Source organism: Oenanthe melanoleuca, chromosome 2, assembly GCF_029582105.1.
Source record: "Oenanthe melanoleuca isolate GR-GAL-2019-014 chromosome 2, OMel1.0, whole genome shotgun sequence".
Lineage (NCBI taxonomy): Eukaryota > Metazoa > Chordata > Aves > Passeriformes > Muscicapidae > Oenanthe > Oenanthe melanoleuca.
The window spans coordinates 23,588,385-23,613,940 of NC_079335.1; the positions used below are offsets into that span (position 1 = coordinate 23,588,385).

Here is a 25,556-nt window from a genome sequence, read left to right on the forward strand (position 1 = left end):
GTGCTTGTGATTTCATTTAGCAGCTTGCAGTAGTCTTAACATGTTGACTTCTTATCTCATGCTTTGAACACACTTTGGTTTCATCAATTTAACCACAACATTGGCCTCTTGGGTTCTTGGGTGACCTTTTCAAGGGTAGTTCCTGGTCCCAGTGAGTGAAACATTTTGGCAGTAAATCTAGGAAAAGCCTGAAGGCCATTATTAGACTTAAGTGGTGGTAATGATAGAGTGAGGGGAAGGTTTGACTTCCTAAAGAGCAGAGGACAACCTGACTCATTGTCCCCCTTGTCAAATTGTTGAGTCATGGACTTCACTTTGATCAGCCCAGAATGCTGCTACCACTATTTGGTCTCTTTGCCTTTGCTAAGTACAGAAAACTGTCAAATTACTGCATCAAGGAACCAAATTCCAGGTTACTGGGGATAGATTCTGCTGCACAGAAAAGTCAGGAACTTTCAATGTTTTGTCTCCTCCATTTCTAGCATGTATGATTCAAAAGATAAACTAAAGAGGAGCCAAACAATATAATACATGTCTCACAACCATCATCTCCTGTGGTCCATTCACACTAGGGTCATCTTTAGAAAACTACAGGGGTCTTGAAAGGAGGAAATTTCCTGTGCATGGATCATGTAGATGGGTTGCTTGCTATTCTGCTGGCCTTCACATCAGCTACAAAGCTGTAAGCATGTTGTTTTACCTGATCATAATGTACTTTAAGAGTTAGGAAGGCAGAATCTGTAAATGCATCTATTTTAAATTGTTCTTCTGGCCAGTAAAAATATATATTTCAAATCTACTTCAAATGTCATATGTCAGTCAAAAGGAAAGTTTTGTGTTTATGAGTCTTTATGGGCTCTCAGAAACTTAAACAGACCAGGAATAGTCTGAGTCATGCTGTTCATATCACTGGTCTTTCCTAACAAGCACATAATACTGCTGGGAAAATATTTGATGACAAGTTTTAAACCAGTGACAGTAATGATGCAACTTTTTTCCATACAAAATAATTTCTTTGTTTATCCCATGCATCAGATGAATCATAAAGCCATCAATGTATGACATGCACTGTAATGATCTGATACTATCTGGGGCTTTAGGATCCTCTCTTAAAAGTGAATTAATCTCACAGCAATAGTCTTTTCCTTACTGTGATATACAGCATTGTGTATATTGAACAACTTGGCATAGTCTGGATGTACAGACTGTACAGATCTAGTGTGCTGAGTCAATGAAACAGCTACTCAAATTATTCTTAGCTGGCTGGAGTGATTCCTCTGGGAAGAAATCGAAGCTAGCGTGAATTTTGCTGCAACATACATCTAGATTGAGATTTATCTAAAGGGTGAGAGCAGGCCAAATGTCACAGAATTAGGAAGACAGAGGAAAGGAAATTGGCAGATATGGTATTTCCTTTCCTATCCATGTGTAAAAGGATTTGTCTTCATGCTAGCATATGGTAATTTTGATAACCTCAATCACTGAGCAAGAAACAGCCTTCCCTCTCTTACTGTGGATATATGTTTGAATTTTGTTGGTACAGAATGATTATATGTGCTGTTCTGTTTTGCCTCGTTTGTTATCACCAACTGTTCTATTGATTCAGACTGAAATTTTCTGTCTTAGTTTTCTCTGATTAGTCTACTGCATCATTTTTTTCAGATACTTCCTCAGAAAAGCCTCCCATATCTAGAAGCTGCCAGATTGAACAAAACCATGGGAAGCCTAATTCAAAGAAGCCACTTTCCATGTCACAGTTGATGCAATGGAAGCATTTCTCTGTGCAACATCAGACTCTTGCTGATCCTTTCCTTGAAAGGATAAAAGAGAATGTTTCTTTCATTTTCCAGAATGTAACCACTCCTACTTCCCCACCTAATAAAACTGGAATGTCTTTTTCTTCATCTTCCTTGTCATAGGCCTTGTAAACAACTGATGTGCAGTTGTTTACACTGTTCATCATTGTTTACAACTATTGTTCTTTTTGCCCAGTTCTGTTTTGTGTGTTTCTCTTGAAGTTTCTCAGTAAATGTGATTCCTGGTGTTTTTACAAAGTTACAGTTATTACTAAGTTAATCATACTTGCTGTAATTATAATACAGATTTTTAGAAACTAACTTTGCTTTCCAGTATTCTGTTCCTTTGTTATAATAATTAATAAGATTGGTTTTATGCACATTCCTACTGTAAGCCTACTTTGGCTTATAGTTCTCATTTGATCATAATGATTTGTTGCTTGTAAAGCTGGCAACTCTTCAGCCAAATTTTATAAATTAGGCAATGCTATGTACATGTATATGCTGTTAATACTCTGGTTGGATTTTTGTTATAACAATGTTATGTGTCTGTATAAATGGAGCTTTATAACAAGGTAGATTTTTTTTCTGTTGAATTTACAATTTAATGAAATTCAGAGCAATAGTCACTAATGTCCAGAAATCTGAGGACATGGCTTGATACTGTGTCAAAATATTCTAAAATTCTCTTATTGCTTGTACTTGGGAAAATAAACTTTATTTCTCAGACATACCTGGTACAGGATTATCTTCATTTTGTTAACTCCTTTTAAGGATGTGTTTTGCTAGACTGAAGTACTGAGCATTTTTATTGTATATTTTTAATGACTGTATTTCCCTTCTTTGAAGACACAAACATTTAAAATCACTTTGTAGCTTTTAAGTGAAGTAATTTGAAATGCCCACAAGAGCAGAAGAATGGATAATTTTCTGAAATACTGCAAACTTACAGAATTTGAAAGACCTTGAGCAAGAAGAGGGCTCCATTGTCATAATCTTGCATTGTGTTACATGATGATATTTGGTATATGTGGCAACAGAGCCTGATTGCCCAACCAAATTTCAGAAATATTTAAAATTATTCTCTGTGTTATTGTTAGTACTGCTTCTTTCTCTGGACGGGCATTGAATTCACAGCCCATCCTAACCCAACATCAAACATTCTCCTTGAATTTTGATGCAGTTTTGGAACTTGAAATCCAGGTGCACTGACCTCTATTTGCCATCCATATTTATTTCAGAGGTTTTTTGGGTTTCCTTAAACTCTAATGCTGGATGACACCAGGAAGTAATGAAGACCAAAGTAAAAGAATGATTGAGTAAGTCATCAATTCAGAGCATCTTTTTGGCATGCATATTATGTTCTTGATAATAATTAGAATTATGCTAATAGGTAGAGTTTAAATCTTCAGCTGGCTCCTAAAGAGCTCATTCTTCACCCTGTGAGTGGTGGTGTGGTGGCCACTCTTATCCAGCTGCTGTGATGCCTGTGTGCTGTCAAAGTTCACACAGCTTATTTCACTTAGCAAGGACAAGGTTTGCAGCTCTGTAACTCAAGGTGGAGATTCTAGGCACTCTCTATAATGATGGTTATTGTAATTAATGATTATCTGAGACTGAGGACACTTAGATCTGTGCTGCCCATAAATCTCTGTAAGGTTGCTCCTATCTGTAGGAGCACATGCTGGCCTTCTCTGCTGATGCTGTTACACTAAGTAATGTTGTTTCAAGGTCAAGAAGGCTAAAGCAGCCCATTAGACACACTCAATGCCAGCCACAGCTTCAGTATGATTCCCTGTATGATTCAGTATGATTCCCAGCTATGCCAAGCTGCCCCAGATCCCTGGCAGTGGCAGCTGCAAGGTGATGCTCAGGGGACAGCTCCTCCAGCATCCACCCTGCCAGCCAAGTGTGTCTCCCCCTTCACCTGTCATGACTTCAGGCCATGATGGAAGTATGGATGTGCTTCTTGGTTGTGTGGGTAAGACAGGACTATCCAAGGAACAGGTTGCACATGGCATTACACGTGATGCAGATTGAAAATTTGATTCAGAAATTTTGTTTATCCTGAAAAATTGTGTGTCTCGCTGGAAGAATACATTGTGAAAAATATAGGAAGCATGAATACAGACTCTAATTTACTGTGCCATCTGTGGTTCTCTCACAGTAGTCTGCAACAGCCTTCATGAAACCAGCCCATCCTGCTCATGTTTTATCATAGCATAATAACCAGCATTTCCATACATACTGCAGCAATTGGACATGTGAATTCCTTCACCCTTAGGAGAGAAATGTCTCCTAGGAAAAGCCCCTGTGGTGAATTTGCTTTAATCTAACTGCTGACTGGTAAGGTATATTGGGGATTTCAGGTCTCCAGCTATGGCATTTTGCCACTTCTCTCAACAAGTGTGAAACCCTAGAGAATGGGGAAGGTGGCTGGTGCAGAAAGACAAGTATCAGGATGACCTGATACTCGATCTAGCAGATGGTCTCAGATGCAGCTTCTGGATTCCTTGCAAGTGATGCCAGCTCTAGGGCCCTATGTAGTTAACATAGCACAGTGTCACAAATCAGGCTTAGTGTCTCTGCAGAAAGGGGGAGGCAAGGGATGTTGAAGCAATAGCTGTGTTCTAGTGCAATGCTTGAATTACCAGGTGTTAATGTTCTTGGTTGCCTTTTCTGGTTTTTGAAGGACACAAGCATTCATCCACCAAATGGTAGCTCTTATGGACAGATGCCAAGGAGCAAGGCAAGTCTGCCTAACAACAGGTCTCAAATGCTGCCTCTTCATTGCAGCATGAAGAGCAGCAGATACTATAGGTGTAAGCACTGTGGCAAGCAGCATTCTTTCAACAACTGCTGAGCAAAGATTGCCACTATTTGACATTTATTAGTGCTGTGGGATCAGAATGGAGCTATGCCTGGGGCAGCAGGTGGAGAGTGCAGTGCCAGATAAACATCCCAGTGCCTGAGTGTGAGATGTTGAGGGTTACCAGGTCAGGGTGTGCTCCATCTGAGCTGAGCCTATTTTAGGGCACTCCCTGGTATAACACTGATTTGAGCTGGTTTTCACCAGTCACCCAGAGAGGAGTGCTCACCCTGTCAGGAGAGAGATCAGGAAGACACACTCTTGAGGAAATGGTCTGCTTATCTTAGAATGGCTGCTGCAGGTCTCTGAATCACACTGGGCAGGGAGGCTGTCAGCCAGTCCTCAGATACAGCAATCAATATTGTGTTTGTTCCTTGTGAGGTCTTAGATGGGAGGAGGAGATTTTTGGAAAATTTCAATTACTTCTGGTACAGGGCATGCTGCCAGAAAGACAAGTGTACTATGTGTTCCTGCCTGAGACCAACCCTGATTTTAAAAAGCAGGAGTGGTGGTTTATTTATTTCAGTATACTGCAGCAAAGTTTTATTTTTAAATGGGTTTCATATGACTGTTTTTGTTGATGCAGCTTTTAACCATCTTGGCACGAGTTTTCTTGTCACTGAGATTGTGACCCTTAATCATTATTCACTTAAAGAACAGTAAGCTGAATTATAACTCCATTCACTTGGATGACATACAAGTTTGTATGGCAACTGCCAAGATGTGTCCTGCACTCTGACAAGAGGTTGACATCAAGTCCAGTTAAGGGTCTGCCTTTTTCAGAGGTCATAAAGTTCTTTCACTTGTCATCTGGTACAGAGAGGTGCCAAGTGCTGACTGAATGATTCTGTAATGGAAAAAAAAACTCTTGGGAAGTTCTTAAAATGCCAGATATGGAACAAGCTTTGACAACTGCTTGGGTTTACCACCAGGAATTTGGAAAGACATGCTCCAGCCCTTGCAGGCAAGTAAGGCACAGAAGGAAAGTAGTTCTTTCATGTGCTTTCCATTGAATGAAAAGTTGACGTAAATCATGGTTGTTTATGTGTGGCTTAAATAAATTATGTGTTTGTGGCTAGAAGATCTGGGAAGGCTATAAAGAACAATGAAAAAAACCACTCTGGGTTTTATGGAGTAACTGAAGAATAAGCTGAATGGAAAACGGTTTTTAACGAGGCCTTATGTGCTTTTCCTTAGTACAAAAGCAGGGCTGCTTTTGTAGGCATGGGTACTGACAGGACTCAGAATGTATGATGCAGTGTTCCACTCTTGTGAGGTAGTATGTGTTTGCACAGGCAGCACCAGTCAGGGCCAGGTAAGTAATCCTGAACACTGCAACCAACCTGTGAGTATTGTGCTAGAAATTTCCCATCTTGGTGCATTGGTTGCTGCTACCTTTCTCTGGCTTTCCATCAGCATGTGGAAATATAAGCAGATTTGAAGGAAATGTGTCCATCTAAAAGCCTCTGTGGCTGTTCCTGCATCCAGCCTTTTCTTTTCTCCCAGCCTTGATGTCAGCCTGAGTTCTCCCTGTACTCCTTTGTTTGCTTAGTTTGATTTACACCCACTTGACAACGTATGCTCTTCATTCTCCTCTAATTAATTTCCTTCCAAGTAGGCAAAATGTCAGTCACTGTGACAAAAGCCTGGCCCCTATGAGCTAGCTTTTTGGGAGTTTTCTGTCAGCCATAGATATTTTCCCTCTGTTCACATATCACTACCTTGGCCCAGGTTTTAGTTTTCTAGAGTGTGAGTTATGACATGTAATTGTGAGTTCCCTCTTGACCCTTGACTTTTCAAGGTTCCTTTTGAGGGATAAATGTGGTTTGGGCAGACAGGTCTCCACAGCCTCATTGAGTCAACAGAGAGTTCTGTGCAGGAGTCAAGCTTATCCAAAACTTTGCAGACCCAAGATCTAAATTCAATTCCCAAGCAATGAGTTAAGTAGATGAACCTTTGTATGTTATTCATGCTAATGTCATGTTTGATGTATGTACTACAAATGTAGAAGGGGTTAACATGATTTTGTAATGCTAAAGCTGGCCAGCACTTCCTGCTTAACACTACTTTGCTCTTTCCTTTGCTACTCTGAAACTTTACCTCTTTTTTCCTCATCAGTTTTGTGTTCTCAGGCTGATTTATATTTGTGTTGCATCAAAACCTTCAGCAAAAATATCTGATCTGTTCCAAAGACTGGGTAGGAGAAAACACTTTGTTTTGTCCTTATTCCAGAACTGGAAACCCTTCTGCTGAAATGCCTTCTTGCCTTCGTATTTTGGATAAGGATTTAAAATAGAGGTGGGAAAAAAAAAGGAGGAAAAGGCATGGCTTCTGCACTAGCATGTTTTTCACTGTTCCTCTTAGTTTCTGTACCAGTTTATAAATATTTGCAAAAAAACAGGCAGTAGGAATATTCTTTCTTTTGAGCAGCTAAAATGTCCCCACATTTCTTCTACACTAGGCTTTTATGAGACTCAGAGTTGCAAAGTGTCATCAGTTTGAGCAAGCTGCATTCCCTCAGAGCTTTTACCAATGACCAGGCCCTGAATGCCCCACGTCCCAGAGTGACTAAATGCAGTCTGACCAGAGCTGTTTCAAGAGATTCTTTATGCAATTCTTGACTCCAGTTGCTCTCTGCTGGGCAGGGCACAGTGCTGCAGTTGACAGCAAGGAACTGACTCATCCATGTCCTAAATCAGGACCTAATCATCCCATCCACCTTCAGGAGGGAAAAAGAACCATGTCACTCACTGCAGTAACTATAGCCAAGGTGGGATGGGATAAGGAAACTGGTGAGATCAGGATTGCCATGGAGAGAAAAGGAAGTGGAGGGGACTTAGGAAAGCAAGGAGATGATAGGAGAGAGGACAAAGACTGGGAAAACAAAGGCTTAAATGGTGACCTGCTGACTGAGCAGGGTGTACAGGGATGAAAGGTTAGAAAAAAAAACCCAAAGAAATCAAGATTGGAACCAGACACCACTACTAAGCAGAAAGAAGGATTGTATTTGGTGAAAGGAGTGAGAATGCTTTTCTCTAGATCCTGTAATGGGCTCCATGATTCCTGGTCTCACATTCTGCTTTTGGTAAATGCTCATTGTGGCTGGTTAACCTTGATTGGAGACCAGCTGCCCACCAAAGCTGTTTTATCACTCCCCTCCTCAGCTGGACAGGGGTGTGGAAACATGACAAAAAGCTCAAAAGGTTGAGATAAAGACAGGGAGAAATCACTCACTAGTTGCTGTCCTAGGCAAAACAGACTTGACTTTGAGAAATCAGTTTAATTATTGCTAATCAATTTCAAATAGGATAATGAGAAATAAACCTTAACTTCCTACAGCCTCACTTCTCCTGGGCTCAACTTCACACTCAGTTTTCTCTCCCTCCTCCCTCCCAGCAGTGCAGGGGATAGGGAATGGTGTTGCAGTTCCTCACAGGTTGTCTATGCCTCTCCTTCCTCTTCAGAGACAGAACTGCTCATACTCTGCTGCTTTATCAGCATGGAGTCTCTCTATCAGGAGACAGTGCTCCACAAACTGCTCCAATGTGAGTCCTTCCCATAGGAAGGTTCTTCACAACCTGCTTCAGTGGGACCTTCCAGAGGGTACAGTCCTTCAGGAACAGGCTGCTCCAGTGTTGGTGCCCTGCAGGGTCACCAGTCCTGCCAGCAAAGCTGCTCCCCATGGGCTGCTCTCTCCATGGGGCCCATGTCCTGCCAGGGGCTGCTCCAGCATGGGCTTTCCATGCAGCCTCAGGTATCCACCTGCTCTGGTGTGGGGTGCTCCAGATGCTGCAGATGGATCTCTGCTCTGCTGTGGACCTCCATGCTGTGCACCAGGGTTCCAGGGGAGCCTCAGCTTTGGCACCTGGAACATTTCCTCGTCCTCTCTGCCAGTGTTTCTCTCACATGCTCTCAGTCCTCTCCTCCAGCTGCTGTTCCACATTTCCAGACCTTTCCTTTCTGCCCGCCCTTAAACACATTATCCCAGGGCTGTCACCACCATTCCTGACTGACTCAGCCTTGGCCAGCTGTGGGTCAGTCCTGGAGCTGGCTGGCATGGGCTCTATCAGACATGGAGGAGGCTTTAAGCACCTTCTCACAGCAGCCACACCTGGAGCCCCCCTGCTGCCAGTATCCTCCTGCTCAAACCCAACACACCCATGGAGTCACTGGCAAAGCAGTTATTTCCTCTCAGCTCATGTCTGTTAGCTTCTAGAGTCATTGACTTTGCTACTGATTGGTGAATCCCTGGAAAGTATAATCCAGATGAAAAGATTTGCAACCTTCATTGCAGCATGACCTCTTAAAGGATACAGATACTGTTTTGCAAGCTGTGGATGTTCAGGATTAGTGTTGCCTTGTGGACATTTAATGACCTTGTACAAATGCATCAGAGTGAAGTCTTGTATGAACACCTATTCTATTTCTTTTCTTCATCCAGCTAAGAGGATGGACAGCAACCTGGGAATAAATTGTGCTGCAGCTGATGTGAATGGAATTGGTGTTTTCTACATATAGAGAAATCTGGTGTCATCTCATAGAGGTCATTGCACATTAGCCAATGTCTTGGTCACCACAGTACATGAAAGACTTTAATGTAGTAGAGAGCATCCAAAGGAGGGTAGCAAAGATGGTGCAGGGCCTTGAGGGGAAGCTGTATGGGGAGCAGCTGAGGTCACTTGGTTTGTTAAGAGAAGACTGAGAGGAGACCTCACTGCAGTCTGCAACTCCCTCATGAGGAGAAGAGGAGGGGCAGGCACTGATCTCTTGTCTCTGGTGACCAGGGACAGGACCCGAGGGAAGGGCCTGAAGTTATCTCAGGAGAGGTTTGGGTTGGATGGTCAGGAGCAGGTTCTTTACTCAGAGGGTGTCTGGGCACTGGAACAGGCTCCCCAGAGAAGTGGTCACAGCACTGACAGAGTTCAAAAAGTGTCTGAAAAACACTCTCAGGCACAGGGTGTGACTCTTGGGGATGGTGCTGTGCAGGGCCAGGAGTTGGACTTGCTGATCTTGATGCTCACTTCCAACTCAACTTATTCTGTGATTCTGTGACTTTTAATTTCTATCTCTAATATCAATGCTCCACCTCATAAGTGCAGTTAGGAACTCTTCATCAGATAGCAGTGATGGGAAGATAAATTAGCCAAATTCCATGCAACACTTGCCTGTATGTGGGAGAAATCAGTAATCCAACCTGAGGTTTAGAGAGAAGGCTGATCTGAACTCTTATCAGAGGTGCACAACAAAAGAGTAAGAGGAGACGGTTATTGACTGAAAAATGAGAAAATCCAAAATCTGACTAGAAATAATAACAGCAATAACAATAACAACAACAATCCAGCACAGCAGAAGAGATTAACATTGAAAAAGGCCTCCCAGAAGTCTGTGGAACCTCTATCCTTAGCAGTTTTTGACTGAAAAAAAATCCCAAGTAACCTGATCTAATATTGAAGTTGGTCCTTTTCTCAGTAGAAGTGAAACTAGAGGACCTCCTAAGGCTCCTTCCAATGTAAGTGATCTCCTGGACTGTATTAGGAATATGGAGAAAGTACAGATCTGCAAGGCATGTGACTGACTAATGGTCACCAGCCCTGTCAAGGACTCCTTGGGGTCTAAAACCTGTGATAGATGTAGAACAAAAGAATCTGCTCAGGAGCAGTGAGGTTTTAAAACCCGGTATGATGAAAGAGTTCAAGAATCCTGCTTTGTGGAGGAAAACTCAATATGACCAGATTGAAATCAGCAGCCTAAAAGAGTTGTGAGCTCTTTTACTAACTGTGTGTTGGCAGCTTCCAGAAGCCAGAGTTAACCAAGGAGCCTGCAGCATGCAGATGAACAGTGGAAGATTGCCTAAACCCTGGAGCCACTTGAAACTGTAGTGCCAGCTTTCATCAAGATGCTCTACTCTTTGTCTAGCCATTGACAAACTATGTTGTTTTGCATAGCTGTACAATAAAGAAAAGCTTAACTCAAAAGCAGCAGTAATACGTGTATCTCCTCCCAAAGATGTTGCAAGGTTTAATGGTCTGAGAAGCTGTTGAAGATACTGCTGAAGTGTTGCAAAAAATCTCACCTTTGATTTGAAAGCTAAACACAGCCCAGAAATTACCTTGATGGTCTCAGAAACCAACAGACCCTATATTAGAAGGGAATGAAGGGATGAAAATAGAGATGAAAATATTGCTGAACCTGACACTCCCATGAACAAAACTTGTTAGGAAAATAATTTCTGCTTTCCCCCAACTTCACATGCAAGCAACTTCTGGAAAGAATCTTCCAAGAAAAATCTTACTCACCAGCATTCACCTTGAGCATACATCGTCAAGAGGACATGAAATTTCCCCCAGGACACGGCTTATTTAGTTCTGCACTGAGATGTGCCTGTGAAAGTTAACCTCAGGCAATTTTTTTTCCTCTCCCTAGGAGAATTGCAGAGGTATTACAGAGCTGAAAAGACCAGAGGTATTGCAGCAGAGCAATAGGAGCAAAAATTTGGCCCACCTTCAAGTTGATTTTTGTTTAACTGGCTAGGCATTAAGAGCCAAGCCCCTGGCTGCAAAGGACTGCCATAAGCCAAGTTCTCTCCACCAAGCTCTTCCTCCCTTCTGCAGTGCAGCAGCTCTGGAATTTTGGAACACTGATTGCCTTTGGAGTAATACCCTGCCTCACAGCATTTGAAATTCTCTCCCCTGTTGCTCTTTCATGTTATCTTTGTCAGCTGCTACAACCTGATGTAGGTGGTGCCTGGTGGCATCAATGCAAGCAAAACACTTGTTAAAAAGCAATTATGATTGCTTGATGCTGTGCTTTTGTCCAACTTGGCCACAGCAGTGGTTCTAGCTGCAAATGCAAAACTATTGCTGGGTAAGTGTAAATGTGTGAGTATCTAATTCCACCTGAGGATTTACCTGGGGCATTGGTAGTGGGGATTAAGGTGACTTGAGGCCACCTCCTTTAGCTCTGGTTTCCAGTTTCCTTCCTGTAGTTCCAGTCCTTGCAGATCCCAGGCTCCTGGGGCAGGCACAGCTTGTTTCGAAAGCTGTGTTCCTGCAGGCTGGGTGCCCAGGTGTGCTGGGCTGGTTTTGGGAGAGCTGAGGCATGGTGCAGCACAGAGGGGCTGGTGCTGCTCCCTGCTGCAGGTCTGCACTGCAGCCCCACTCCTGGACCCAAACACGGTGGAACAGTGTGCCTGGGGAAGGAATGGAGTGGCACTTGGGAACGATTATTGCTGTACTTGGCAGTGCCAGATTTATAGTTGGAATTTAGGATCTTGGAAGTTTTTCCAACCTAAACAATTTTATGATTCTATGACTGTGGCCCTGCTGGTCCTCCTGCTCCACCTTTTGATGTCAGAGATACCTCTGCTCCTGCTCTTACACAGAACATTTTAGATCAAATCTATTGGCTCATCCACAATGCCAACACTGCAATAAGGAGTGAGGGTCCTATCAGCAGCTCTGCTGTGTTCGCTTTTCGTTTCCTTGTTTTCAGAGAGGCTTCCCCAAAGGCAGACAGCGAGGTTTGCTGAGAGGGCGACCTGAGGGTGGCAGCAGCTGCTCACGGTCCGGCGGTCCCGGTGTGCGAGCGGGGATGAGCAGAGCCGGGATGGGCAGAGCCGGGATGGGCAGAGCCGGGATGGGATAGAGCCGGGATGGGGCAGAACAGGGATGGGATAGAGCCGGGATGAGCAGAGCCGGGATGGGGCAGAGCCGGGATGGGCAGAGCCGGGATGGGATAGAGCCGGGATGGGGCAGAGCCGGGATGGGGCAGAGCCGGGATGGGCTAGAGCCGGGATGGGATAGAGCCGGGATGGGCAGAGCCGGGATGGGATAGAGCCGGGATGGGATAGAGCCGGGATGGGAAGAGCCGGGATGGGGCAGAGCCGGGATGGGATAGAGCCGGGATGGGGCAGAACCGGGATGGGATAGAGCCAGGATGGGATAGAGCCGGGTTGGGGCAGAGCCGGGATGGGATAGAGCCGGGATGGGATAGAGCCGGGATGGGATAGAGCCGGGATTGGGGCAGAGCCGGGACTGGGCAGAGCCGGGATGGGATAGAGCCGGGATGGGGCAGAGCCGGGACGGGGCAGAGCCGGGATGGGGCAGAGCCGGGATGGGGAGATCTGTCCCGCGACACAGGATCAGTCATGAGCGGGAGCCCAGAAAGAGGACTTTGCTACAAAGCGTACTTTGTGTGTTTCTGCATGACATCAGGGATATCTCGATGTGGTGACCGGCTCTGTCCTGAGTTATGATGGGGTCAGACCTCCCGGGGAGGAATAGCCCAGCCATGCAGGTTGATAATTGATGGGGATGACCGGAATTTATAAATCACAGCTGCAGCCAACACCTGACCGTGGGCACCTGACAGGTGCAGGAAACAAGTGCAGAACTGCGGGTTACAGAGGCAAAGGAATTTGGATACCTAAGTACTGCCCTAGTTCTGCTACAGGCACTGAAAAACAGAGTTCTGAAACCACTTTGCAGCTGCAGGCTGAGCTGTGGCACATCTGAGCACACTAAACACCTACCCCAGCCAATAAATTCCCTGAGGATAACCTCAGATTGGCATTTCCTTGTGTCTTTCCTTTCTCCTTGTACTGTAGCCATTTGTGGGCCCCAGCTGAGGTACTCAGCTCTCCCCAGGCACTGCAGAGTATTCCTGTGCACTCAGCTTGGGGTGTGATTTCTGAGCATGGGGAGAACACTGAAAAACTTGATGCCATAATCCTGAATTTCAGAGCATCTGTGTCTCTGCACATCTGGCTGATGCTGGCATCCCTCTCCAAGGTTACAAGCCAAGAGGAAAAAGTACAAATGACTGCACAGAACTGCTCTGTTCCTTTCATTTCCAGGGCCAGCACAAGTCAGTAGGATCTTGCAAGTGTTTTAAGCCTGAGCACTTCTATAAATTACAATGTCTTATAATAGTTTGAAGAGGTTGTTCCATCACATTATAACCTTCAAACCTTCCCTCAGTGGTGGTTAAGACCATGGAAGGTCCCAACTCTATCCATTACCAAATTTGGCCACTTTGCATCATTCTATCAGGACCCAGGATCTTGGAGTTTCATTTGGGAGGGTTAGAGTCCCATGGGATGTAATTAATTCTTACTGCATTACAGTTAGGCAATAAAATCTGGAGACCACACACAAAATTTCTTTCAGGCCACACTTCTGCTGAAATCCTTGGGTAAGAAGACAGCAGAAGAGAATCAATGCTTCAAGTTTGGCCTTTTTTTTTTTTTTTTCCTGAATCATGAGTGTGCCCAGAGTCAGTTCAAGCAAGCCTGGCATTCTCCAGCAGTTTTTCCCTGTTACCTGTGAGCCACCACACCTCGAGCTGCAAATAGAACAGAATTCAAGATGCAAGTGGCTGACCTGCTGTGGAAGGTATCTGAAACTCCTGTGTCTTGCTTGCTTAGTCTCTTCAGATATGACCACTTTATTCCACCTCCAGGTGCTCACCATGAGGTCAATACACGTCCCACCAAGACACATCCTCTGCAGCATCCAAACCAAAACTGACTGGGTTGATTCCAGTGTGATAACATCTGAAGTGCATTTGTAAGAACTGGGGAGGTACCACCTGGGAAAGGTCACAGGGAAAAGTCTGGTAAAATGTGGGAGAACATTCTCTTGCATTCTGGTAACTGCCTATCAAAGTGGGTGCTGTTTCCTTTTCATTTGGCAGTAGGCTGGGCAGAAATCCCTTGCAGGAGTTATTCATTGCTCCACATTGCCCAAACCCCTGAGAACCTGCTGAGCTGCCTGGAGCTGGGACTGATGAGAGCTTGTGTTTGAATGAGTACAACTTTTAGACAGCCTCTGCCAATGGGGCTGATGCACAAACTAGTTTAATGAAAAGTTAAAAATTAATTACCCAGTGTCCAGCCCTGGCTGCTACCAGCAGCTTTCAACAGCAGGTCCTGTTTTGGTGTGGCTGAGGGTGATTGTGCTCCCAGGGAGGCAGGAGCTGTGTCTGGACCTACTACAGGCTTCTGCTGAGCTCTGCAGAACATCTGCAACAGGAACCCTTTCTTTCTCCTTTGTCCTTTCTTCCAAGGAAATAGGTCAGGAAGCAAAAAATCAGGAGCTGGGAAGGAGGATGAAAAGTTTCAGTGAGGAAGTGTTCCTCTTGGACTGGAAATCATGCAGTCTCAGTGCTGAGCTCCTCTGACAGTCTCTAGTTAGTTCTTTCTCTGGCTGTGGGAACAGCCCTCCTGCTTGTGGCAGGGAGCTGCACCCAGGTCAGGGTATGAGACCCACGCCAGCCCTGGGCATGGCAGAGTAAGGCAGGGTAGGAAGGGTAATGCCTTCCTTTTAATCAGATAATTTTCCAAGCAATTTCTCTCCTCCTCCAGCTTCCCACATGATTTGTCAGTCCAGGAAGCATATGAGGACCTTTGTGCTCAGGGAGTCTGATTGAAGGAGTTCAGTGTGTGATTTGCAATGAGCAGCAGTTGTGCTGCTGGGTTGTGCTGATAAGAGCTCTGAGCCTGCTCTGCCTTGGACTGAGGACTGTCCCAGTGCACCATGGCAGTGACTGGGGGCTGTATGGGGATGCTGCTGGTGTGACCCCAGCCCAGGGGCAGTGGCTGCTGCTTTCTGACACCTCCCTGTGAGAACACACCCCTGTATCTTCCCACTCCCATCTCCAGCTTTCCACCTAATGCTGCTGTGAGCGGCTGGACTTGGGGTAAGAACAACTTTCCTCAATCTTTTGGCTGGCTGTGCTCAATAAAGGATCTCTGCCTTTTTTAGGAGGGGACACACACTTGTGGTGCTGGAAATGTGTGTGAGAGGACACCTGCAGAGAAGATGACATTATAACTACTGACATGATGTGCTGCTCAGAGAAGACAAGTCTGATGAGGAATGATGCCAATCTCCTTAGTGGGTTGTTCAGTGCTGCCTGGAGAGAGGAGTGCCAGCATCTCCCAGATCACTTTGACATGCTTCTCATCACCAGAGAAGAGTTCAGTGACAATAAAATGCATTTTATTACGTTTAAATTAAAAACTTAAAAAACCCAGATTTCTGGAGTTTAAAAATTATTTGCAAGTTCTAGAACAGAAACAGCAATTTATAACCACTGGTAATATGGGTGAGGACTCCTGATGCACTCCTTTGTGCACTTTGGGCTCACAGAATTAATCTGCAGCTGTTAAAATTGTCCCAGTCTATCAGGTGCAATTTTGTGCTCCAGTATGTGATGCCAGGCAGGAGCCTTAATCTTGAATATTGTCTGTGTATCTTCTTATTTCCTGGAGATGCATTGGTCATAAACATTCCTGGGCTTTCTGGTAATATAACATGCTGAAAATTAATTAATTACTATTTAAATTTCTGCTCCTCGTGTTAATTTCAGGAAAGAGCATGTAAACTGACCTCCTGTAGCTGGCAGAGTCTCCTGGTTTGTCTCAAGTGTAAACACTGGAGACAGATACTTTTCTCCTCAAGCTTCAGGAGGTTGAGATGCCTCTCTCTGCTAACTTTGCTTAACTAATATTTTCTAGTAGAAGTTATATTTTAAAAACTCAACGTTACAGACATTCTGAAGCAGCACCTTAAAAACCTGTTGATGCCAGGTCAGGCAGAGGGATTTAATGTAATACTGCAGGAGGTGGTGGGATGTGGCATTGCCCTCACTAGCACATCTGGGAAGCTTCAGTGGTGGGAGCTCCAGTGGTGTTGGAATATGGAGCCTGAAGACTTCTCTCACACAGATGGCATACACCAGAGTGACAAAAACCCACGGAGTGGGGAATTGCCTTGCATCCTGGACAAGCTTGTCTCCAGTTGTTTGTCATCACTTAATGCTCTACAAGCTCACTGACACAAGCTCAGTGGTTTAGGTGCCTTCCACAGAGGCCAGTCATCTCTGGAATTCCTTGCCATTTGCTGTGGTGGACACAGAGCTAAAGCCTGAGCGTGTGGCTTCATCAGCCTTTCTGGAGAATGGAAGAGTTGCTAATTAAATATGTATTTTGGTATTAGTCCTTCTGTTCCTGCCTGCTGTGACTGTCTGTTGGTCATGCTGTGTGCCCAGACACTGATGGCATCTCAGAGAAAGCGTTGAGGTAGGGAAGGTTTCCTTTAAAGCCTTCTGAGCTCATCAGAGTGAGATAGTGCATTCCCATGTGGTTAAGTTATACACTTGCAAGCTGCAGCTAGAAGTGTTAGCATAACAGCCTTGGGTTGCTAGGAGGTGCTGTGTGGGGATTAATTAATCAGGATGGTTGTACCTTCTGTTTGCTGTCATTGCTGATATAGAAGAGGGGTTTTGAAAGCCAAAAGCTGTGATGGACTCTTGTCAGGCTGACATATTTGCATATAGAAACACACATTAAGGCAGTTGTGGGAAAAGTTAGTCACTGCAAAATAATGCACAGGGGAAGATATAAACTGTGAGGCCCACAAGAGGCTCTGTCTGCTCTAGGCTGCTTCTCTGTCCACACTGTTATGGGCAGCAGCAACACTGAAACTGCTGAGACTGCTGTACAAAAAGATTTTCCTGTGGCACCAAAAGGGTTGAAAATGCTGATACTTAGCTCACAGATTTTTGGAGCAGTTTTGAAGCAACATGCTAAAGTTTCTTAGTGCATGAGTAAGAAAATTGGCTTGCCCTCTGCAAGAGCAGGGGATGCTACCTCAGGTTGCATCTCCTTTACTGTAGCTGGTTGAGCTGCCCAGATGGTCACTTTCTGATGTAGATCCACCCATGTGGTTTAAGGCAATAGATGGAAGGAGATGGGATAACAGTAAGTCAGCAGACAAAACAGAAAATCCATGAAGAGAGTGATAAAACTTAATGGAGCTTGGAGCAGTCTCTTCCAACTGGACAGCAATGAGTGCCCAAAGCTCCAAACTGTAATAGACACAAGACAGTCTTGATCACACTCACACAGAGGACTGAATCCACACAGCTTTTAAATTATTTTAGACACTAAATTCATTGGACAAGCGAGCTTGCTGCTAGTTGTCTCCAAGCAACCTTTCCCTGGGAGGTACTATCAAACAAAAATCTCTCAGGATCTCTCAGGCAAAGATATGTGAAATAGGAATAGCAGTTCTTTACTTGGAAAATTATAATAGAAATACAGCATTGTAAAGAACAATCCCAAAACACTGACAGAGTCAGAATGCAACCTGACACCCTGTCAGTCAGGATGTTGGTAGCAGTCCCATTAAATGGTGGCTACAGTCCCCCTGCAGTGGCAGATGTGGTTCAGCTGAAGCAGTTTTCCTCTGAAGAAGGAAAGGTGCAGTAGAAGGTGCTGTTTTCCTCTGAAGGTCCAGGGATGATGTGGAAAGGTCCAGTTTTCCTCTGGAATCCAGTGGAAAAAAGTTGCTTTGGTGTTCCAAATTTCAGTTTTTATCTAGGTAGGAAATGTTTGGCTCTTATCAGTCATACAGTGGGACTCAATGGCCCAGCAGCAGATGATATCTTCCTGGAGGGAGGATAGGTTGTGGAAAAGATAAAGATGATTGCCCCACTTGGTTTAAAGATGGCCCATTAGCAGAGGATATCTCCCATGGAAATAAGGGTCACTGCCCCACCTGTTTTTAACAAATGGTGATAGAATACATAGTTTTGGTCACATCCTGCATTGCAACCCAAGACAGGCTATCAAGACAGTGAACAGACTGTGATTCTCAGCAGAAGAATTATGATAATCTTGGCCTCTGATGTACTGTCATTCTAGTGGGGTTTGGTAGCTTGTTTTGGGTGTTGGTCACCCAAATTCCCACTCATATAGCATTTAAGAACTCATGCACACATTTTTCTCCCTTGCACCATTTCTAGACATGAGGATGGATACAGTCACTGTCTTTTCTGTGCTCTCAGTAATGTACAAGTGCTAGATGTGACTCTAGTAACTTCCCATCCTCTATGCTGCATGTTTCCTCAACAGCTTCAGTGCAGAACACTCCCTGCCTAAAGCTGAGAGGGGGGAAGGCTGAGCAGGTTTTGTTTTGTTCCCTCCAAGGAGTTTGAGCCCAGGATTGTGTCCCAGCTGCTGCTCTCACTGCTCTGCAGCACTGGAGTAGCAGAGAGCTGCTCCTGTGATAAGCTGCAGTGACTCTGCTATTTAGGAACAACAGGGTTATTGGAATACCTGGAGACAGCAGTCACAGACTTGCAGAGCAGCTACAGTAAATTAGGCTGTGGAGGCACGTGTGCACTTCCAGGAAAAAAATTGCTGATGCCAGAATGACACATTTCCCTACTGGAAACTCTCTGGGCACTGTGGCTTCTAGCAAAAGGTTTGCACAAGAGAATTGTTATTGTACAAGCTTCTGTTTCATACCTGTGGTTACCTACACCCACTGGGCTGGTTTCTGTGTGCCCACCTGTGCTAACACACGTCAGCTGCCATGCCAGGTCATGGCAAAGCTGGGGCTTGTGCAGCTCTGATCAGTGCTGCTGCTGAGGTCTATTAGCCACTGCTAATGGTGGCTTTTAATGTAGATGATTCCAAACTGATTTTTACTTTGTACCTCTTTGGTGAGTGGTGGGAGCCCTGATTCTGCAAGTTATTTAGGTTCCTGTTACTGAAATCTGCGGGGACATAATGTCTAAATTTAAATTTTCAGAAGGTGGGGCTGTTCTGCTTGCTGCAATTCAAATACATAGAAGGATCCCTATAAATATTTCATGGCCTCAGGGACAAACTGTAATGTGGCTGCAAAACTAGGCACACACACATCTCCAAAAGAAAAATCACAATGCAGCAGCAATGGAGAAACTGTGCTCCTAACCTGTCAGAACTTACAGCTGCCAGATGCAGAAAGACAGAATATAGTTAATGTTTTAGAAATAGGCTTTGCAGCAATATAGGTTTTCAGTTTCCAACATGTTTTTAAATGAAGCAGAAATTACATGCCTATCTGCCCTCAGATTTTCCTCGTTAGCATTAATCAAGCACACTTGACTCACAGATGAATTTGATTAGGATCATGTATACTCTTAGGAACTAAAAGTAATGAATCATGACTAGAGTGTACGTGCTGTTACAGCCAACATTGTTGCTTGGTGTCTGCTGCAGCAGTGAGCTACTAGAAAGCTCCTAGAACTGGGTTCCAAACCATAGGCAGCAGGAGGTGGTAATGGCACACATGAAATAAAGCAAGACCACACAAAATGGAAAGCTATAAAGTGCTCAGCTATTTAAATGTCTTTATAATTGGTTGAAATTATTTATTTTCTGACATAGAAAAAGCTAGAATGGAAACTTGACCGTGTCTACATGAATACACAAATATTTTTGCATATGTTCCAGCCTTTGGCCCACAGTTGTGGCTTTTAGATCTGTGAGCTCACTTAATGTCTAATGTCTGTCACTTAGATTCTTCTGCTCATCTTTTAGCACTATGGAAAATAGATACCTTCCAAAAAAAACTCCCAAACCCAAAAAACCCCACGTACAGTAGTATAGCTCTGTGTGTAAATCTCATTTTACACATTCACTGTTACAAATGTAAATTCATGCAAAGCCCAAGCACTGGTTCAGAAGCAGCTACAGGATGCAACATTCTACCGCCTGTAAAAATGTTTGTTGATAAAAAGACAAACACAGAAAAGTGTTTTTGTTGTGAGATTTTATTGATAGTCCACATAATTTATTCTGACCTTTTGTCATCCTCCTTTTGTTTTCTTCTTTTACAGTTGGTTTTATTGTGCAGTAATTCTTTTTATGCTCGTCTCACCAGCAAGGTCCATGAGGACTGTCTGTGTGATAAAATAATATGTAATATCTGTTATCACTGCCTGGCCCTTTTGGCAGTTCTACAATCTACTTAATCACTTACCTAAGTGCCAGAAAATGCCTGTAAGAGGAAAAGTAGACACATGAAAAGGGAATAGTACATAAAGAAACATCTGCATTGAGATCATTTGTCATTTTTGGAAAGGCTTTGGAGAATGATGCATACATCTATTATAGTGTCATGCTCATGACACTGTGGATCTTTTATTCAACTTGCAGGCCTTATCTGGCATGTATTGAGCTTTTATCACATCTGTGAGATCCCTGCTGTGAGCTCTGGCCCTCCCTGGCCCTGCCCAGTTCTTGCACTGGCTGAGGAGGGACTGCTCTCCACACTATCCCATTCTTAGCAACGCTCAGTTTGCAGCAGGTGCCTTTTTCATTCCTGTTTGCTTCTTTCCTTCTGTTTGCCAGGCAAGGCCCTGGGGCTCCCTGTGCTGTCACTGCCTTCCAGTCTCTGTCACATTGCTGCAGACCTGGCTGCAGGGTGACTTCTCCCCAAGCCCCCTCTGCCACAAGGGCATCCTGTGCCTTCAGGTCCTCCAAAGCATGTTTTAAGAACTTTTCAGGAGCAAGCACTGCCTATGCCAATATATACCATGACCAGAGGAGGTAACTGTGCTGCTAAGGAGCAGAGGATGCCCAGGCAGCAAACATCAGTAAAAGAATTCCACATTAACTCAGATCCATGCCAGGGAGTTGCAGTTGCCCTGAATTCTCTTTGTGATAACAGCAACAGAAAAACTCCCTCAGTCCCACTGCTTGCTGGTTTATGGAACACTGGAATGGCTTTGGAGTTAGGTTACTGGCAATTATCAAGGTATTAGGAGAATATAAAAAGAAAGGAAAGTTTGAAAAACATAAACATATTTCATGCAAGGTTTTTATGGACATTTTCAAGGGTGGATGTGCCAAAATGTTTCCACTGGAAACTTTATATAAAATTATTGATGTTAAGGGGGTTCTGCAATCCTGGCGTGTCTCTCCCCTCTCCTGAGAGCTGCTGTAGCTCATGACAACTCTGTTCTGTGTACTGGAAGCATCAGCAGCTGGAATTTATCATCTGTTAGTCTCAGTCATTATGTAGCTCATTTTAGAGGCTTCACTGCTAATGACAGCTCTTGCCCTTTTACCTACAGGACAGATTGGAATTCATCTCTTAGGGCCAGAAATCACTCTAGCATCAAGTTTATAACAAGAAGAAAAACAACCATTTAGTACAGTATCAGACCAATTTTTGGCTTTCCTTAAATTCCTTCAAAGGACAGTCAGAGGGACAGATGTGTCATTGCAGCTCTGGGCTCTCTTTCACCCCTGCTCTGTAATTGTGTGCTGCTTTTCTTAAAACCTTCCCTCTGCTTTTTCACACTTCCTTGCCTGTCTAAAGATTTTACCCAAGAGTTTTCTGATGCTTCATGGACTAATAGCTACCTTTTAACTGCAAGTTAAAAACTGGTTTCCTGTTTTGGTGGCCATGCAGTGGAAGGTATCTTCCTCTGAGAGGGGGTTTGGGGATCTGTGAGTTCAGGACACACATCTCCCAGGGCTTCTGATAAGGTGGATTTGTTTTGATTACATTTTTACCATAATGTCAAGCTCTGCTGAGCAGAGGATTTTCTTGGTGGCTATTTGCCTTCCCAAGAAGGTGGGAAGAGTATATTTTCTCTTCTTGCTTGGCTCACAAGAACTATTTCCATGAAAAGGCTGACACAAGTTGAATTAATGCAGAGTGACCAGAGGGACTGCAGTGATGGTGTCAGTCCTATTCTAACAGCATGTGCTGTATGTTCAGAGCTGCCAGTGACAGCCAACAAGATGTCCTTTCCTTCCTCACATTCTCTGAGCATTGTGCTCACTCTGCCTCCCAAAGCCTGTCTGTCCTCTTGAGGAGCATCCTGAGGTCCTCATGCCCCAGGTGTTCTAGCCCCAGGCTGCCCGGTGGCTCAGGAGTATCTCTGTGTGGAATCTCCTTCCAGATGGGAGAGGATGCACATCCTTGCCTTGTCCTCAGGAGGTTTCCAGCCTGGGCTGCCTGTGGGAGAGCAGTGAGGTGGCACTGCCAGCAGGGACCCTGCTGCCATGGGGATCCCCCCTTGCCAAGCAGCTCTTTCCAGCCCTTTTTTCTACTGATGCCAAGGATGTCTGCTTAAGGAGCCAATGAATCTGCCACAGGAATCTCTTGTATTGGGATTACATGTGCTATTAATAAAAATTGCCTTCAACTTCTAAATCCAGGCACTTAAAACCCACAATGAATGCATTCTGCAGTAATGAAAAAAAAACCCAACTTTTTGTTGAAATTTAAATAGACCCATGAACTTTTGTATCATGCATGCTATTTTAAAACTGTAAATCTATTCCATTTTTTCCATTGTGGTTGTTTTTATGTTTCATTGTGCTGTTACATAGGAAAGTCTTTGGTCTTTTAATAGAAAAGATTTTATGTTTCCAGGCACAGGTTTTTGTGCCTAGGCTCAATAGGCTTGGTAAGAAACTAGATTTTTGATACTCCTTTTTCTATGGTACAAGATTTAAGAAAGGAATTTAAGAAAGTTTTAAAGTACAAGGGCATCAAGAAATTATTGTTAACTTCTGGAAACTTATATTAAGGTGTTCCAAACATTTCCTTAAAATTAAAAAAAAAAAAAAAAAAAAAAAGGAAAAAAGTCTAAATAGTGGTAAGGTTTTTTTTTTCTGTGATTTCTCTTTCTGACAAATCCAAGCATGACTCAGACTGACAGACTGTCCAAGGCCAAATATTGTGTTATTACAAACATGGCCTGAAACTGGATGATAAATTCTATAGGTATTGTAAAGGTGTCCTAAAAGCCCTAAAGCTATTTAGAATTCTGCTAGAAAATGTACTCAACTCTGCTGCCCCACCAAAAAAATCTCTTATCCACAGCAATGGAGGAGAATTTATCTACAGTTTTCATTCTTTCCATATCTTTTGTGCCTGAAAGATCCCTACAAGATCACAGAACTATTTCATTCTCTGTTAGCTTGCATAAACGTAATTAACTTTTCTGCATATATTTGATCCCTGTTGTGATGTTGATTTGCTCTGGCCATTGCCCTTCCCGTTGACCAGTGCTCTCTCTTTGTTTCCTTCTGTTCCCTTCTGTTTCCCATGCCTCTAGTTTAATAATGAAGTTGACAGTTGCCTGGGACAATGGTTATATTTTTGATATATGTTTGTATAGTGCTTGGCACAATGCAGCTTGGTCTCTGACTGTGTATGTCAACCAATAATGATATTGTTTCCAATTGTTTCAGTCTCCTGCTTTGCAACTATTTCAGAAGTCCTCCTTTAAACAGTTAGAAGCAAATTATTATTTAAACAATATTTTCCACATCAGTTATGGTTTCTTTAAATAATTTAAGTGCTTTTTCCAATACTCCTCACAAGCACTGTTATGCCTGTGTCATTTTACTGATTGAAAGCCAAAGAGCTAATGATACAGAAATCTGCTCCAGATATCTGGATAAAACTGCACATTGCAACCACTGAAAACCAAGTGCTGCTGCTCTGGAGGGAGTGCCCTGCTAATGAGAGGCAGCACAAGGAGTACAACAGGTGCCTTCTAATACCTGCAGTACGCCCTCAGTGTCAGCAATGATTAATCTCCTACTTCCCTTGGCGTATTTGCTTGTCTAGAAATACTTAAGGGATGCCCTTTTTAAGCACAGGAAGTGGCACAACCAGCAGAGATGTCAGATCACTGTCACTGACAAACATCCCTGAGCAGGGAAATCCACCATGTGCTGGCTCCTCACTGTGTGTGAGCTCTGAAGTTATTGTCAAGTTAATCTCTTTCTATTTCCTACGTGGAAATCAGGATCTACTTCTGTACTAAGCCAGTCTCTAATCCTTGTTCCCAGCTAAACATAAAAACTATCTATTTATATATTGGGCTATCCCCAATTAAGCCAAAAAACAGTATAACCTAGTTCAGCTGTTGGGTAACACCAAGTATTAGCAGGAGTTATTTATATCGTTAAGACGTTTCAGATTTGCTGCATTAACTACAAGCTTGGACTGAGCTTTTTAATGTTTGCTGTCACTTACAGCCACCTTGCTTGAATATGTAACCATGTGATGATGACCCCCAAATTTTCTGGGCTGGCTGGCTCAGCTGTGACTTCCTGCATGCTCCCTGTCAGGCAGTACTTGGTGCCTGAGCCCTGAAGGAGGCAGCTCCTGTGGCAGCTGAGAGTGTTTTCATGAAGCTCTGAATTTGGCAGCTCCTTCCCTCCACTGGAGCTGGCGAGGTGACAGCAAGCAGGAGGGTCTGTTCAACCTGCTCAGGAATTTCTCCATGTATGTTGGTGTTTGATAGATCACTTTTCCCTCAAATGCATATAGGAGAGTTTGTATATTTAAACAGGTGGGTTTTGGGAACTTGCTGCTCCATTTGCAGGAAAGTATACACTCCACAAGTGCATCATGGAAAGACAATAACTTAAGTAGTGACGCAGACTTTAAATAAATAAAAAGGTTACTACCAGGTGATTTGTACAGCTCTAACATAATTAGTAATTAATATTAGAGACAGTACATTGCATTTGACACTGCAAGGCACTATATCTTACTTTCTCGTGTCTGAGGTTGGGTTTATGCTGTCTTTTGCATTGTTACAGACGGCACAGAGTTGGTGTGGCCATCAGTCTTCACACATGACTATGACTGTCACTGTCACTGGATTTAACTTTTATTTTTTTAAATGATATGTGATTGCTACTTCCATTACTTCCAGATCAAGCCAGGACCAGGATAAGGCAGCTCCCTTAGTATTGGGTGCTGAACTGATGAAAGTGGAGAGAATGTTCAGCAGGGACCAGTGATACATGAGAAAACACTGGCACAGTCTGGAAGTGAAATTAGAGTGGTGAGGCCAACAGCAGAGTGCTGCTGACTGCATTCAGGATCTGGAGCAGCACATCAAGATTCTCACTTCTCACATGTTGTCTGTTAAGTACCTGCCTTCTCATTCCATTACTTCTTATTGCACTTTTCTAGAATTCAGGAACTTTTCTCCTCACTGAGCAAAATATTTTCCAGTATTCTTCAGATATGGGGAAAAAAATCCAAAACCCAGTGTCATGCAAGCCAGGCATG

At 43.8% G+C, this 25,556-nt stretch overlaps 1 protein-coding gene across 2 annotated transcripts in view; it reads left to right on the top strand.

Moving 5' to 3' along the window:
• Nucleotides 1-2,528, top strand: part of RAD54B (RAD54 homolog B) — a 63,080-nt gene extending 60,552 nt beyond the window's left edge. For both annotated transcript variants that reach the window (XM_056484753.1, XM_056484754.1), the window contains exon 15: nucleotides 1,663-2,528. In XM_056484753.1, the coding sequence (XP_056340728.1) occupies nucleotides 1,663-1,919 (257 nt within the window). In that variant the 3' untranslated portion in view covers nucleotides 1,920-2,528. The remainder of the gene's footprint in view (nucleotides 1-1,662) is intronic.
• Nucleotides 2,529-25,556: the final 23,028 nt, after the last annotated feature.